This window comes from Eublepharis macularius, chromosome 7 (genome assembly GCF_028583425.1).
Source record: "Eublepharis macularius isolate TG4126 chromosome 7, MPM_Emac_v1.0, whole genome shotgun sequence".
NCBI lineage: Eukaryota > Metazoa > Chordata > Lepidosauria > Squamata > Eublepharidae > Eublepharis > Eublepharis macularius.
In genome coordinates, this window is record NC_072796.1 from 67,954,831 (window position 1) to 67,970,907 (window position 16,077).

General features: G+C 47.6%; 1 protein-coding gene across 6 annotated transcripts in view; it reads right to left on the reverse strand.

Moving 5' to 3' along the window:
* PTPRM (protein tyrosine phosphatase receptor type M) overlaps positions 1-16,077 on the reverse strand; it is a 749,315-nt gene that overhangs the window by 201,441 nt on the left and 531,797 nt on the right. For 3 of the 6 annotated variants that reach the window (XM_054985126.1, XM_054985124.1, XM_054985123.1), the window contains one exon: positions 7,304-7,333. The exons of the other annotated variants lie outside the window; for them this stretch is intronic. In XM_054985126.1, the coding sequence (XP_054841101.1) occupies positions 7,304-7,333 (30 nt within the window). The remainder of the gene's footprint in view (positions 1-7,303; positions 7,334-16,077) is intronic. 6 annotated transcript variants of the gene reach the window in all.

The following is a 16,077-nucleotide window of genomic DNA, read 5'->3' on the forward strand; positions in this document are numbered from 1 at the left end:
ATGTCAGCTGCTCTGTAAACAAACTGAACACTAACATAACATTTCAACCATAATCCAACATTGTAAACTCTTAACTTGGGTGGGTTTGACTGACCCACTTCCCAACCACCGAGAAGGAAGCTACACGGTAAGTGAATACAAATCTTCCATTCTCCTGTGGTTGGAAAGTGGGTCAGTCTGACTGACGGGATATACGTCTAGCAGTACTGCTTTGGGCGGGCAAAAACACATTCATAGAGTGTGCTGAAGCACCCTTCTACCGAATGCTGCCTCGGCCGAAGCTATCTTGTCCACTTTGTAGTGTTTAGTAAAAGTATGTACTGACTTCCAAGTGGCTGCCCTACAAATCCTATCCAAAGACGGAAAGGTTCTATAAGCTGCTGATGAGGCTGCCCCTCTCAGTGAGTGGGCAGTGATTCCCTCTGGAGGAGTAAGCTGTCTGGCCTTATATGCTAATGTAATGCAGTCCCTGATCCATCTACTCAGAGTGGATGTAGATACCTTTTGCTCCAGAGAGCCCTTCCTAAAAGAGATAAATATGATCTCCACCTTTCTAATCTCCTTTGTCCTGTCTATGTAATAGCTGAGTGCCCGTTTCACATCTAATTTGTGCCATTCCCTCTCTTTTTCATGTTTAGGATTATTACAGAAGGATGGTAGAACAATATCCTCCACTCTGTGAAAGGTTGGATCAGGTCTCAGTACTGGGAATAAAGGTTGGATCAGGTCTCAGTACTACCCTGTCATTATGGAAAATGCTAACTCTTTGTTTACCAACAAGGCCCTAATCTCAGACACCCTTCTAGCTGAGGTAATCCCCATCAGAAATAAGGTTTTAATAGTTAACTCCTTGAGAGGGCAAGTAGCCATGGGTTCAAAGGGCCCCTTAGTGAGAGCATTTAGTACCACATTTAGGTTCCATGTAGGGAACCTATACACCTGAGGTGGGTTAATTAGCATTGTCCTCCTTAGAAATCGCTTGATATGCGGATGACCGGTAAGGGGCACCCCACTCTTAGATCCTCTAATTGCGGAGATGGCTGCCGTCTGCCTTTTTAGGGTACTAGTGCTAAGCCCTTTGTCCAATCCTTCCTGAAGGAACACAAGTATCTCCTTCACAGATGCTGTAAGCGGTTCAATGTCCTTCTGTCTACACCATGCGTAAAAAGTCTGCCATGTCTTATTGTAGCTTTTGTTAGTGGACCTCCTTCTGGAGGCCAGCATGGTGGTTATCACACTGTCTTCATAACCTAGATCTGACAGTTGTTGACGCTCAATCTCCAGGCTGTTAATTTCAAGGATGCCGGATCTGGATGTAACATATTTCCCTGGTAGAGAAGATCCTTCCACTGTGGTAGACTCCATGGTTCCATGATGGAAAGGCGTCTCAGTTCCTGAAACCAGGGTCTCCTTGGCCAGAAAGGCGCGATCAGTATCACCTCTGCCCACTGCTGTACTCTTTGAAGTACTCTGTCCATTATTCTTATTGGTGGAAAGGCGTAAAGAAGAGCCTGGGGCCAATCTTCGTTCAGTGCGTCTGTTCCTAATGCCCCCTGTTCTCTTAGTCTTGTGAAGAATTTTGGTAGTTGAGAGTTCTCGCTTGAAGCAAACAAGTCCACTTCCGGGTTCCCGAACCTCCTGCATACCTGGGAGAATATCTTTCTGTTCAGTGTCCACTCTGCTTGGTCGACACTGTTCCTGCTCAACCAGTCTGCCATCGTGTTCTGTGCTCCCGCCACATGTATGGCTTTTATTGATTCCAGGTTCTGTTCTGCCCAGAACATGATTTCCTCCGCCTCCCTGTTCAGGTTCCTGTATCTGTTTCCTCTTTGTCTGTTCACATATGCTTTTGCTGTAGTGTTGTCTGTTTGTATCAGGATATGGTGTCCCCTCAGTACCTTCTGGAGTTCCCATAATCCCATCTTGATGGCCCTCAGTTCTAGCCAGTTTATGCTGTTTTGTCTTTCTTGTACTGACCAAGTACCTTGCACCATGCGGCCCCTCGTATGCGCTCCCCATCCGGTCAGACTCGCATCCGTAGTCAGCACCGTCCTTCCCGGTTCTCTGAGAGGAACCCCCTCTTTGAATCTGTTCGGTGCCATCCACCAGCTCAATTCCTCCTTCAGCGATTCTGGTATCAGTATGTGTTTGCGCCCCTTCGTGCTATGACCTGTTGGAATGGCCGTAATAGCCTCTGTAGCGGTCTTGAATGAAATCTGGACCACGTTAACTTGTCCTGACAGGAGACCATCATTCCCAGAAGCTTGGTTAGCAGCATGACTTCTGCCGTTGCCTCCCTCTGAATTACTTGAATCAACGACCTGATCTTTACTTGTCTCTCTTCCAATATGAACATCCTGTCCAAGACAGTGTCTACGGTCACTCCCAGATGCATGATCCTTTGACACAGAGATAGATTGCTTTTGTTCTTGTTGATTACAAATCCATGACTCTCCAGGCATGTGATGGTCGTTTGAACAACTTCCATCCCCGTCAGAAGAGATGGGGTCTTTATTAAGATGTTGTCCAGATAGGGAAAAAGATATATCCCCTGTAGCCTGAGGAATGCCACTAGGGTCACTAGTACCTTTGTGAATACTCTGGGGGAAGACTTGAGCCCGAAAGGAAGAGCCCTGTATTGGAAGTGTTCTCCGTTGTACGCAAAGCGAAGATATCGTCTGTCTCTCTCCCTGATAGGGACATGTAGATAGGCTCCAAGAGATCGATGGATGCCAGAAAATCCCCTTTCTGAATGGCTCCCGTGATAGATCTCAACGTCTCCATCTTGAATTTGGGTGCTGCAATGAACTGATTCAACCAGCGCAAGTCCAGAATTGCTCGGATGTCTCCATTCTTCTTTGGCACAGTAAAGAAAATTGAGTACACTCCCCTGTTCCAATAAGGAGTAGGTACCGGTTCTATGGCTTTGATAGATAATAGGTGTTGAATTGCTCCCATCATTTGTAGATGTTTTGAGTGTAAAGGCTTTTTCTGTATATTGACTATCCGATTCAGGGGTAGGGACTGGAATTCCAGAGAATAGCCCCTGGATACTGTCTCCAGTACCCATTTGTCCGTGATTGTCATCTCCCACTGTGATGAAAATTCCTGGAGTCACCCCCCTATCGGTATGGTTGTAGGTAGACCATAGTCATGCCTGCTGATTCTTTTTCTGACTCTTGGCTTGCTGACTGGATTTCTGAAAGGAAAAGGATCTGTTATCACTTCTAGGTCTCGGCTGCCATTTGGTCTTGTAAGATCTAGAAGTACTCTGCCTGAAGGGGCGCTTGGAATCACGAAAGGAGTGTCTCTCCTTTGTCTTCGCTTCCCTTTTCTTTGATGGAAGGACCTTCTTCTTCTCTGTGTCCTCCACCAAGTATTTGTCTAGGGCTTCTCCAAATAGTTTGGTCCCCATAAATGGGATCGCTGCTACCTTGCTCCTAGCAGGAGGATCCACGTCCCAATTTCTTAACCAAGTGTTCCTCTGAGCTGCGACATTGAATCCCATTGCTCTAGAGGCCATTTGGAACGAGTCCAGAGTAGCATCTGCTGCGAAGGCTATGGCCAAGGCTATTTTCTTGATCTCATTCTTAACCTCCTTAGGCACTTCTCTCCCTGCTGCTGCCAGATTAGATGCCTAATTAAACGCTGCTCTGGCGAATAAGGATCCAGTTGCTGAGGCTCTAAGCGAGGCGGCTGAGGCCTCAAATTCCCTCCGCAAGGCTTGTTCAATCTTCTTATCTGAGGGATCCTTGGGCATGCCTTCTGCATCCATGGGCAGTACTGACGTGGTAGCCAGGCTGGTTACTGGATCATCCACAACCGGCAGCTTAAGTTTTCTTGTAGCCTTCGGGGCTAGGGAGTAAAACTTATTAAACACCGATTGGTACGTTTTAGGCTTTGCTGGGTTTTCCCATTCTGCCTTTAGTACACTATGAAAGATTGCTGGTAGAGGTACTCCTGTGCTGGTAGAACCCACTTTGGGAAGCACTTTCTCTAAACCTTGAGGGAAGGCCGGGTCTAGTTCCTCTTTCCTCATGTTTGTCTGAGTAATCTCTAGGGTTCTCAGGACTTTGGGGAGCAGTTTGGAGAAGACCTCCTGGGGAAAAAGCCTGGTTTGAATCACTTCCCCATTGTCTTCCTGTTCATCAGAAAGCTCCCCTTCCTCACTGTCAGAGTGATGGTTAGAAAGCTCAGAGTCTGACTGGATTTCCTCTGACAGACTGGAATCTCCTTCCAGATATTTCACTTGCCTTTTACTTTTCTTAGCTTTAGGAGGGGTAGAGTAGTGTTTGGTCCTGGGTCTCTTACTTGGCCCTGGGGTAGGCTCTTTCTGTGATGTCCCCTGATCCTTGATCGTGTCCATAATTTCTCTTCTTGAGTTCTGTTCTAATCTAGGCCAGTAGGTTTTCCTTAGCCTCAGGCCCTGCAAGGTCTAATTGACTGCCTTCCTGGCCTAATCCACTGGGGCCTTGTGAAGATTGAGTTGAGGCAAGAGAGTAGGATGATTCTAGGCCTTCGGCCCTGTCAGAAGCCGTGCTAGGCCCCTCCATGTCTTTCTTGGACGCCATTCCTGCCAAAAACTCACTCCCGTCTAAAGTGAAAGGGGAGGGGGGAGGGGAGAAAAACATAGAGAAAAAACAACAAGTGGGCCTTATCAGCACCATATGGGCTTCTGAAGAACAGGTTCCCCAGCCGTGCTTTGCTCCAAAGTAACTACCCTCCAATCCCAGTGCCCTGCAGGGTCACTTACCGGACTTCAGAGGGTTTAGAGGCTCTTGCTGCTGCCGCCGCCGTAAGCGTGCTTCAGTGGGGATTGCCTACTATGTTGGCGCGGTGCTCTGCTGCTTCGCTGCACACTTGCCGCGCGCCTCCTCAACCTCCCCTTTCACTCCCGAATGTTGTTCTGGGCGTCCCACTGCGAGGCGCGTGTGAATGCCTGAAGGCCGTTTCGGTGTCAGCCTTGCTTCCCCACTCCCCTCCTGCTGTGCAGAGCTACCGTAAGTTTTGGTGCAGAAAAAGTTCTGCGCCGCCGCGGCTGCAAGATCGGGTGGAAGCCCTCTATTAGTTCCGGCAGTAGAGAGGTGGGGGGCAGGAGGGAGGGTTGAGGTGGAGGGACAAGCCCTTCCTTTTCCCCAAGAGGCAGTAAATCCTTCTCCTTCTTCTTTCTTTCTTCCCTTTTTTTGGATCGGTGCTCAGCAGAGCACAGCGACGACTCCCTGCAAGAGCAGAGCTGGCAAAAAACTGGCGTGCCAGGGAAGAGCCCTCCTCCTAGAGGATCGTTTGATTCGACCGACCCTGAAGCAGAGGAGGAGCTACTTCCCGTCAGTCAGACTGACCCACTTTCCAACCACAGGAGAATGAAACAGCTGCTCAATACTTTCTCTCATCATCAATATCCAATGAGCAATCTCCTAATAGATTTTAACGTATTTCGTAGGTATGGCATAATATAAAAAGCCTTCTCTGTGAGTTTATCTATTGCACTTTTCATTTTACTATGGGAGTGTCTTACATACAGACATATTTCGTAGGTATGGCATAATATAAAAAGCCTTCTCTGTGAGTTTATCTATTGCACTTTTCATTTTACTATGGGAGTGTCTTACATACAGACATCCACTTTATATCAGTATTATCTGCGGCCTGTACAAATATTATTTTATTATTTACAGAGATTTGGGCCAGGAAGAATCTATACTTGAAGGTGATTATTGGGTAATTAAGGAATTTATTTCACATTTTGAATTAATCCTTATGCCTCCATATATAGGAACAATGTTGTATGTTCCTGTAGGTCTGATAAATTTAACAATTTAGGTAAAAATGCATTTCAGATACCATAGAATTTGTTTCAGACTGCATTCCTGACTCAGACATTATGGGAGAAATCCTAAACAGAAATAAGTCCCATTTTATTCAGTGAGTCTCACTCCCAGGAAAGTAGTCTAAGGACTGAAGAGTATGATGCTCAATTAGGCTCATACGCTCTTGAAATAAAAATAAATCTGGAACCTGGATGGGCCTTAGAGTTAGGCTGAGCAACCTCCAGATGGGTCCTGGAGTACTTCTGGAATTACAACATCTTCAGACTATAGAGATCAGTCCCCCATCTTACCCTGGAGAAAATGGTAGCTTTCCAGAGTGGACTCTAAGGTATCACATCTCTGCTGAGCTCACTCCAGTCCTCAAACTCTGCCCTCTCCAGGGTCTCCCTCCAAATCTCTAGGAATTTCCCAAGCCAAAGTTGACAACCCTATTTAGAACAGAGCCTGCTGGTTCAAGAGGACAGGTAGGGTGAAACTCACTATAGAATCTGCTTATTTATTTAAGGTATAGCAACAATTGATTTAAGGCAACAACTAAAGGCGACATGTGGTGATGTCCCATGCTTTTCTAGTATTCCAAGTCTCTCTAAATGATGGATTAAAATTGTACTACTTACGGATATTATTTTTCTATTCAGCTGGTGATCCTATGCTTACATGATCTACAAGTGCAGGGTCTATCTGTGCAATCAAAAACTTGACCCATATAACATATTCTTAACATTTTAAGAATGGGAGTTTACTAGCACGGCAAGAACCCTTTTTTTTTTGCATAAAAATGATCCTCTACCAATTATCTACATGTTTACTGGTACAATGATGACTCACTTATTGTCAGTAGCAGTAGAAAAAGTAGAGAACAGGTCTTAATGTATATGTCTGCCTCTTTAATTAAAACTCCCTAGCTACTTTATGTATCTTATTCTCTGGGATCAACAAGGCAATAATTCCATAATATTCCAAACTATCCAATGACACTTAAGCTATATTCATGAGTGGGATTAAAATGTGTACAGCAATGGATTTATGGCAAATGGTTGCACATGTACATACATCACCAGTTTTTCAAAAAGAACAAAAAAAGAAAAACCTTGTAATGCAATCCTATGCAAACTCATTTGGCAGCAAGACCTACTGAATTCAGTGGTACTTACTTCTGAGCAAACATAGATCTGCTTGTAAGTTTTTGATTTAAAAACACTCTAGATTTATCTTTTACAATACTTATTATTCTTACCAATCCTCCCACCATTTCAATGAAAAAACCATTGCAACACTCAAACACACAGTACGTGGCAAAGGACACCTTAAGAAAAGTGAGTTTGGACACAATGACGTGAAGATGTTGTTTCACATGAAGCTTAAAAGTATTTTGAATTCACAACGGAAGTTGCATCATATTAGTATTCACTATTCATGCACAGAACAACATGGCAGAAAGCATGTCTCTGATGATGCACATATAAGTTACTTACAGGTAATAAGTGTAGGAGTGATAGCTTCTTCTGCCATGATGGTGGGAGGATTTAGGCAGTGGAGGAAAAGATGAAATGGAAGGAAAGAAAAGCCAAATATTAATGTATGAAAAAATCAAGATGAGACTAGAATTGGAGAAACAAATGAAAAGGTAGCAAGAATGCATTTAAGAAACATCATGCAACACATTTGGAACAGACAGATGACATATCCATTCTTCACAACAGCTTAATCAAAAAACTAACTACTCACTGAGATTTTAAATATGTTTACCATGCATCTAGTGGCCATTACTAATAACAGTATGTATTATATTTTCAGTAATACATAATATACAGACAAACATGTTAATTCATAAACCATGCTTTGGTTTTATGCAATTACATTAGAAAGAACAGATAGCATGCACTCCCTAAAATATCAGCAAGCCGTCTGGAATAGTTTCATACAATATAATCCTGAGCAGAGTTACACCTTTTTAAGCTCAGTGACACTGGTAGTCTTAGAAGGGTATAAATTTGTTTAGAATTGCACTGTTAATGTACTCAGGGCTGCTTTTTTTTTGCCAGCGTACTGTGTGTTGTTCCATTTTGGAGACCTCGCTAAATCTTCACCGAATGGAAGTTTACTATACTTTGGCTTGCATCCTATCACTACTTACAGTAAATTATTTCCCCATCTTAAGAGTTTTCCTCTGATGGAAGTGACTCTTCCTCTTGTTGAAGAGTGAGCCCTTCCGCTGGGGAAGGCTCCTTAGGTCAGAGGAAGGTTTCTAGAAGAGTAGAAGGACACAAACCAGTTCCTTTTGCTTAGTATCAAATATGGCAATAAACCTCAAGAGTGTAGATCTGATGCCTGGCTGAATCTGATATGTAATAGAAAAAAATAAATCTGGTACACAACCAAATATATATTTCACTATAAATGTGTCCCAACATTTTTGTTCAGAGAAAGACAAAATAATGTACTTTTCCTGTTATCCTCAAAACTCTTGTTTTGTGAAACTCAAGTCCTTCTAAAACAATGGCCAAAAAGATACCACAGCTTTATAATGGATGAGAGAAATACACCTACATAAAATAGTTGTTCCTTCCATAGTACTATGATGACTCTTCCAAGGAAAATGGTTAGTGTAAACTACATCAAAGATCCAATGATCTCCCCTACGTGTAAGGGTATATTTGAAACCAATAAAGTATATCATATGTAGCAGTAGCGGGAGAAAAATAAATTTTAAAAGGAAGTGATGTCATGCCTATCTAGGAATCTCTGGACACCCAGAAGTGTCATCATGCTGTTGCTAATAGATACCCAAGGTACACCCCTCTCCCCTGTATCCAGCTAGCTGCTAGACCAGGTCTGGCAACCCTGTGGCAGTGGGGAGTGTTGTCAAGACACAGCTGAGCTGACTTGTGGCGACCCCTAGTGGGGTTTTCATGGAAGGAGAATAACAGAGATGGTTTGCCATTGCCTGCCTCTGCAACCTTGGTCTTCATTGGAGATCTCTCATCCAATTACTAACCAAGGTCGACCCTGCTTAGTTTCTGAGATCTGGCAAAATCAGGCTTGCCTGGTCTATCCAGGTCAAGGCCTAGCAACCCTATTGTAGTATAATTAAATGTGCTTCCATTATAACTATGACATTCTCATTTGCAAGGTAAGAAAGAAGAAAAAATTCTCCAGGAAACAATGTTTCCTTGGGGTGGCGGGGGGGGGGAGCATAATGTTTCCTTAAAAGGAATTCTAAATGCTCATTAAATCAAAACAGAGCTTAATCATGATTTTTCTTCATTCATTCAAAGAAAACTCAAAATAATACTCCTGTAGCAATCAGATGAAAGATGGAAATAAGGACTATAGATACTTTTATAGATACAGCATAGTACTTTTCACTATGTTGCCCCAATACCCCTATATAAATAGGCCTTACAAAGGACAACAGCTAATGTTAGCTTGCCTCCAGCTACATGCTGTAGGCATCCCTCTGAAAACGAGGCTTTCATCAAATTTTCTCTCTCATCTTCTTTGCCTGTAGAAATGTTTCCCAGTTTTAGTGATATTTTTCTGACACTAACAGTATTGTATAAACACAAGAAGCTTCGTGCTTAATATTTAATCACATGTGGCATATTTGCTAAATGCACACCTGTTAAAATTCTGTTTAAAGGGAGAATGCAATATGCTGTTTAAATAGGAAAGCTGTAGCTCTATGTTCTTGCATTTTTGAGTTATGCAAAAGAACAGCAACAACCCCCCACACTGAATCCCAAAACCATGAAGCAGGGCTTGAATAAAAAGGATGCTGCTGTTTTCTGTGGAAATACTTTGGCCTACCTACAAGGAAAAAAATATGAGATTATATATTAAATAAATGTAGTGCTATTTCCCACCTTTCAAAATTACTCTTCACTCATTAAAATCTCATGACACAGCAATCCCTACTCCTTGCCATATGTTGTGCTAACAGCTATACAGTGTAATTGGTACAAATGCTCCCATACTTCTAGAAGCTGTATAAAAATTTTAGAGAAAAGATATAATTCCTCAGCACAAGACTCTCAAGTGCTGGGGTGCAAAATTCTGCCAAAAGCTCATTGAGATGGATTATGCTGCATAAAAATAGTTGAGAAGAGTAAGGTGTTTTAACTTCAGTAAACACACCAAATAACATTTTGATGTAAGGGAAGAAAAATAAAGGGAAAGATCCTCAAGATATTTTTATATCAAGTTTTTCTAAAATCAGATCATGAGCTTTTATCTATCAGAGTCTGTGACTATTAGAACCTGCAGTTCTTAATGCCCAATTACCAAGTATGAAAGACAAGAAGAAAATACTGTTTTACACATGATTAATTTAAGACTCTCAGCACCACAGCCTAAATGAAACAATAAATCACTTAGCAAAGGACTGTTTCAGACTGCATTCTAAACTGGACTGAATGTCACAGGCAGCTTTAGAGTATAATCCTGCATTTGGAGGAAATGCAGCTAATAAATATTTTAAATAAATAAATAAATAAAAATAAATAGCCAAAAGAGCATCTGGGGCAGCTGCTCAGGGCCCATATGGGTGTGTGTGTGTGGGGGGGGGGGGGGTACTGCGCTGGGTTTCTTCCCCTGAACTCTGAGGTTTCCAATTGTCCTGCAACTACCTGCCCAGGCTGCTGTCCTGAAGCCTCTGATGCTCTGGAGTTGCAACAGAAGCAGCTTTACTCTGGTAGCAGCCAGGGCTTCTCCATGCCACTGTTCCAATCCAAATGGACGGTTCTCATTCCTACTGATTTTCTCCAAAGTCCTTTGTCTTTTATTCCAGTTGACTAAATATAATGGGTCTATTACCCTAATGTCTATATCCAAAGACGTCTGTGAGTAAACTACAGAACACTTCAGACGCCTTAAGAATAAAATTTACTATATAAAAGGGAAACATTAATAACATTTTAAATATTATAGTTCCCATACAGGTCTACCATGAAATTGTCCAATAACATAATTTATTTCAAAGGGTTTAGTCAAAACAGAAGGCTTGTACTGACATGTGAAAAAATCATTCACCAAATTATGGAGGTACGCTATAAGAATTTGCTCTTGATGATAATAATAACAAAATGGAGGACCAGATGTTCATGTCTGACTTCTAATAATATTCTAATTTTGAAAACATGCACACCCTGCAAAAATAATCATGTTTTGGACACCAGTGGCTGCAACTGGGATTTACCAGCCAGTTGGGAGACGCAAGGAAGCCACTGCATGCTGAGTGGCATGCAGTGGCAGCACCAATGGGATAGGGGTAGCAGACCCTTGTGGTGGCAAGGGAGGACAGCATCTTCTCCCAGCCTGCAGGGATCTGGCTGCCCTTGCTGGCATGGACATCAGGTTGGACGCAGGGCTGGGCCATAGAGAGGGAGAGAGAGCTGGGAAGCCCCACATAACCTCAGATTAGCTGAGGTGAGTGAGGAGACCCAGGAGGATGGTTCCTTGGGAGCAGGGGTGGTGATGGGGACTTAAGAGGGACAGAGACCCAGAAAAGTGGCTGTGGGATACTGCTACGGCAGCAATGGAGGGAAGAGACAGATAGCCAAGAAGCAAGAAAGAGGCAGCAGCAGGCTGGATGAGAAGACTGAAAAAGAGAGTGTCAGCCAGAGGCTGTTGGTAGAATCAGGAGATATTGAGGAAAGTACCCTCACCTTCTGTCAGCTGCAAGAGACAGTGCTCCATAAAATAAAGCAAGACCAGGCAGGTGGGAGAAGTAACCCACAATATACAGAACTGTTACTGCTGTAACACTTGTGAGAGTATTTCTTGTGTATTTCTTGGGGTCATTAAATGTGCTGCTCCCCCCAGATCCTGGCCCATACATGCAGAAGAATCTTCTGTTGCTGCTTGAGTCTACCTTCTTTTGGGACTATATAACCCTAATGACCCTCATTTAGCTATACCACTATTCCCTTCTTCATACTACTCCTTGCAAATTTATTGGAAACTACATGGAAACTCTGAAGTAAAGTGGAGAGTTTATTAGTTTTCAACAGAATTTTTAAATGTACTATGAAGGTTTGCTGTATTACTGGAACAAACAATGACTATTTGTATGCAAAATAATTCCTTTCAGTCACTATAAAAAATAATAGGTGGATTTATACTGAAACCACTCTCCACAGCCAAGTCATCTGAGATGAACAATTTGCGTGAATACTATGGATAACCCACTCATCTGTGGATAGTGCAATCATTTACCTCCCAGAGTTTTCCATCCACACCTAATGACAGAAACAGAAATGGAGCCAATTGACAACAGTAGAATGGTATAATCATCCCAATTTCAACTAAAAAATGGTGACTATGACAAGTGGCTTGAAGGTTGACACCTGGAAATATGATTTCCAACATGTGCCTAAACACCATTTGGAGAGCATAGTGAAATAGTAACACAAAGATCATCCACACAAGGCCAAAGTAAATGTGATGGTGAATTCATGGCTGACATGGGTTCACTGCCACCATTTTAAAGTTAAAGAGCACCCCCCCGGTGCCTTTTCAAGTGCCGAAACAGCTGTGGGGTGTGTGCCAAGTTTAGTTTGGTTCACAGAGACAGATGCACTTCTAATCTGTACAAAAAACAAAAACAAACAACAACAAATAATAATAATAATAATCTCCCAGGGAAAATAGGACCATAACAAGAAAAAGAGGCTGAGGGATTGATGACAACATCATCAGGAATCACTGTTACAACTGTGTGTAGAAATTACAGTGATTGTACTACATTTGACTAATGAGAAGCGCGAGCGCCCGACTTACCGGGCGCTCGGTTTGCTGCCGCGGGGCCGGAGGGCGGAGAAGGTGCGGTGGCTGGCTGCCGGCCGGCCCGGGCTGGGACGGCGGCAGCCAATCAGTTTAAATCCCCGACGTCCAATCGCGGCCGTTGGGGGAGGGGCCGGGGCGAGGCCGGCTGCCGGACCACGGGGAGGGAGTCTTCCCTCTGGTCCGCCGGCCAGGTATTTAAGCAGGCAACTGCCGGGCCCCTCCTCACTCGGCGTCGGGCGGCGAATCACTCGGCGTCGGGCGGCGAAGACGGAAGGAGCTCCGAGCGAAGACACCGAGGAGGACAGAAGAGCGAGCGGCGTGGGGCAACGTGTCGGAGGGAGGCTGCGGTGCAGAGAGGTTTAGCTGAGCCTCTCTTTCGTCACCCAGCTCCTCTGCCAGTTGACTCCCAGCCTGAAGAGGACGACGCGAGCGGCACGAGGAAGGCGGCGGCGGAGAAACTCGTCGGAGCCTTACTTACCCGGCACCCAGCCCCACGCCAGTCGGCTCCCTGCCCTCGGCCGAGTCCAGGGGCAGGTGGGAGCACCGCGGCCGTTCATCCCAGGGGCAAGCTGAGCCTGGGGCGCGGCGCGGAGAGGAGGAAGGCAACAGCGGAGCTTCAGCGCAGCAGGGGGAGGGGCAGGCTTTCGTTTTCCGCTCCCACATCGCTGCGATTCTAGGCAATGGCACCCAACAAGAGGGCGGGGGTGGCCAGGTCGGGGGCAAAAGGGGGGGGAATGAGAAAATCACCCCCAGAGCCCACGGGAGGGCAGGGCCAGCCCAGAAGGGAGACAAGGGCAAGGCCAAAGCTAACGCCACTGATGGGGAAAAGAGGGCGCGGGCGAAAAGGGTCCCCCAGCAGGTAAGCGGGGGAGCTCCCCTCCCTTCACCCAGCCAGCAGCGGGCAGCAGCACAGGGCCATAGCCAGGCTGAGAGGGCTCGTCCCCGCCCCTCTCAAAAGAAGGCTGCAAAGGGAAAGGGGCCCTCGAACAGCAAGGGCACAGCAGGTTCCCTCCAGAGCATCAGCCGGGCATTGGAACTCCTCACGGCCCGTGTGGAGAGCTTGGGGAACTCCGGGCCCGGGGGGGCCGTGCCCCTCCCAGAGCCTGTTGAGGTCCCTGAGAAGAGGCGCAGCCGGAAGAGAGCGGGCAGCCCAGCCAGGGGCCGCCGGGCGCAGAGGTCTTCAAGCTCCAGTTCCAGGAGCTCCAGCCACAGCCGGTTGCGGCCTGCCAAAAGGAGGAAGGGCTCCAAGAAGAACAGCAGAGGCCACAGGAGACACGAGGAGTCAGACAGCGAGGGATCCACAGGTGAGTCCACCTCCTCTGGGGAAGAGACCCTCAGGGAGGATTACTGGGACGCCGCCGTTTCCATCCCAGGTCTCCCAGGGTGGGCCTTGCGTCGCAGGGGCGGGGGAACAGGAAAGGACGACCCCTCCGGGGTCTGGGGCGAGGACCAGACTGACGCCCCCCCCTCTGGTTCCTTTGGGGACGAGGAGGATCCCCCTGGGATCCACCTGTCCCGCAAGGTCCGAGAGCGCATTTTGGACGGGTATTATGTCGACCTCTTCTCCCTCCTCAGGCCGGAGGCAGAGGATGGGCGCTGTGGCCCGCCTTCTAAGCGGGACAAAAAGGGGCCCAAGAGGGATGTGGCAGAGCGCACCTTCAGCAACTGGTTAGAGGGATTCACCGTATATATGGGGGTCGTGCAGATTGCCTACCCTGAGCGGGGATGGCACCTGTCCAACCACTTGAGTAATGTCCTCCGGGCCCGGGCCTTGGCGGGGGAGGCGGCGGCAATGGACTATGATGAGGCCTTCCGTAAGAGGGCCTCTCACAACCCAAGGGCTAGGTGGGATCTCATCAGCCAGAAGCTCTGGCTTTGGCTGGTGGGGCCGCAAATGAGGGCCAAGGGCGAGTCGTCGCGGGGTCCCCGTTGGTTCCCCCGGCGGGACAAGCAACGCGGCCTATGTTGGGAGTTCAATCTGGGCAGGTGCCAGCGGCCCAAGTGCCGCTATGAGCACAGCTGTGAGTCGTGCGGGGCCCCGCACGCCCGTCTCTCTTGCCCCCGTGGCACCCTTCCCTTTCGGGGGGGAAGGCCCTCCAGCAGCGGGTCCCATAGGGATGGGGGGTCCACCGCCGCCGCAGCCCCACAGCCCAGCAGCAGCGGCAAGTAGGCCCGGCCATGTCAAGCTAGGCCGGGCCCACACGCCGGTGCTGGTAGCAGCCCTCCGCCCCCTCCTGGAACGATACCCAAACAGATTGGCGGCCGCCTTCTTGCTCGATGGCTTCTCGGCAGGTTTCCGAATTCCATTCACGGGCCCCCGCGTGGCCACCACCTCAGGCAACCTAAAATCTGCTAGGGAATTGCCGGAGGTGGTCGCTGCCAAGATCGCCAAGGAGGTGGCGGCTGGTCGGGTCGCCGGCCCCTTCCCTTTCCCTCCGTTACCCAACCTTAGGATTTCCCCGCTAGGGGTGGTACCCAAGAAGGCCCCAGGGGAGTACAGGCTCATCCACCACTTATCCTACCCGCGGGGCTCATCGGTCAATGACTGCATTCCGCAGGAGCTGTGCTCCGTTAAGTATGCCTCCTTTGATCAGGCGGTACGCCTGGTGCGATCCTGCGGGCAGGGGGCCCTCATGGCCAAGTGCGATATCGAATCTACGTTCAGGCTCCTCCCCGTGCACCCTCAGGACTTTTCCCTCCTGGGCTTCAAGTTCAGGGAGCAATGGTATGTGGACAGGTCCATGCCCATGGGGTGCTCAGTGGCCTGCGCGGCAATTGAGGCATTTAGCACTTTCATCGAGTGGGCGGCCAAGGACCGCATGGGTTCCCCCCACATTACTCATTACCTCGATGACTTCCTCATTATGGCGCCCCCTGGTGGACACACTTGTGCCATCCGCCTCAGGATCTTCCAGGACCTGGCGGAGGAACTCGGGGTCCCGCTAGCCCGGGAGAAAACCGAGGGGCCCTCCCCCCGCCTTACTTACCTGGGGATAGAGCTCGATTCTGAGGCTGGCCTCTCCCGCCTCCCCCAAGAGAAATTGGGCCGCCTGCGGGAGATCATTGCCGCCACTCTCCTGCGGGAGAAGTGCACCCTGAGGGAGCTACAGTCTATCATCGGGCACCTCAATTTTGCTTGCAGGGTGGTTTCCCCGGGCCGGGCCTTCTGTGCCCGTCTCTCCAGTGCCTGCAAAGGGGCCTCGGCACCACACCATCACATACGTCTCTCTAAAGGTTTAAAGGAGGACCTCAGGGTGTGGCTTGATTTCCTGTCCAAATACAACGGGGTGTCTCTGTGGCAGGGGTCCCTCTCCCCGGGTTCTGAGTTGCAGGTTCAATCCGACGCAGCCGGCAGCTTGGGGTTCGGGGTGTACTTCAGGGGGAGATGGTGTGCGCAGCGCTGGCCCTCCTCCTGGGCTGCCTCTGGGATCCTCCGGGACCTGACCTTCCTCGAGCTCTTCCC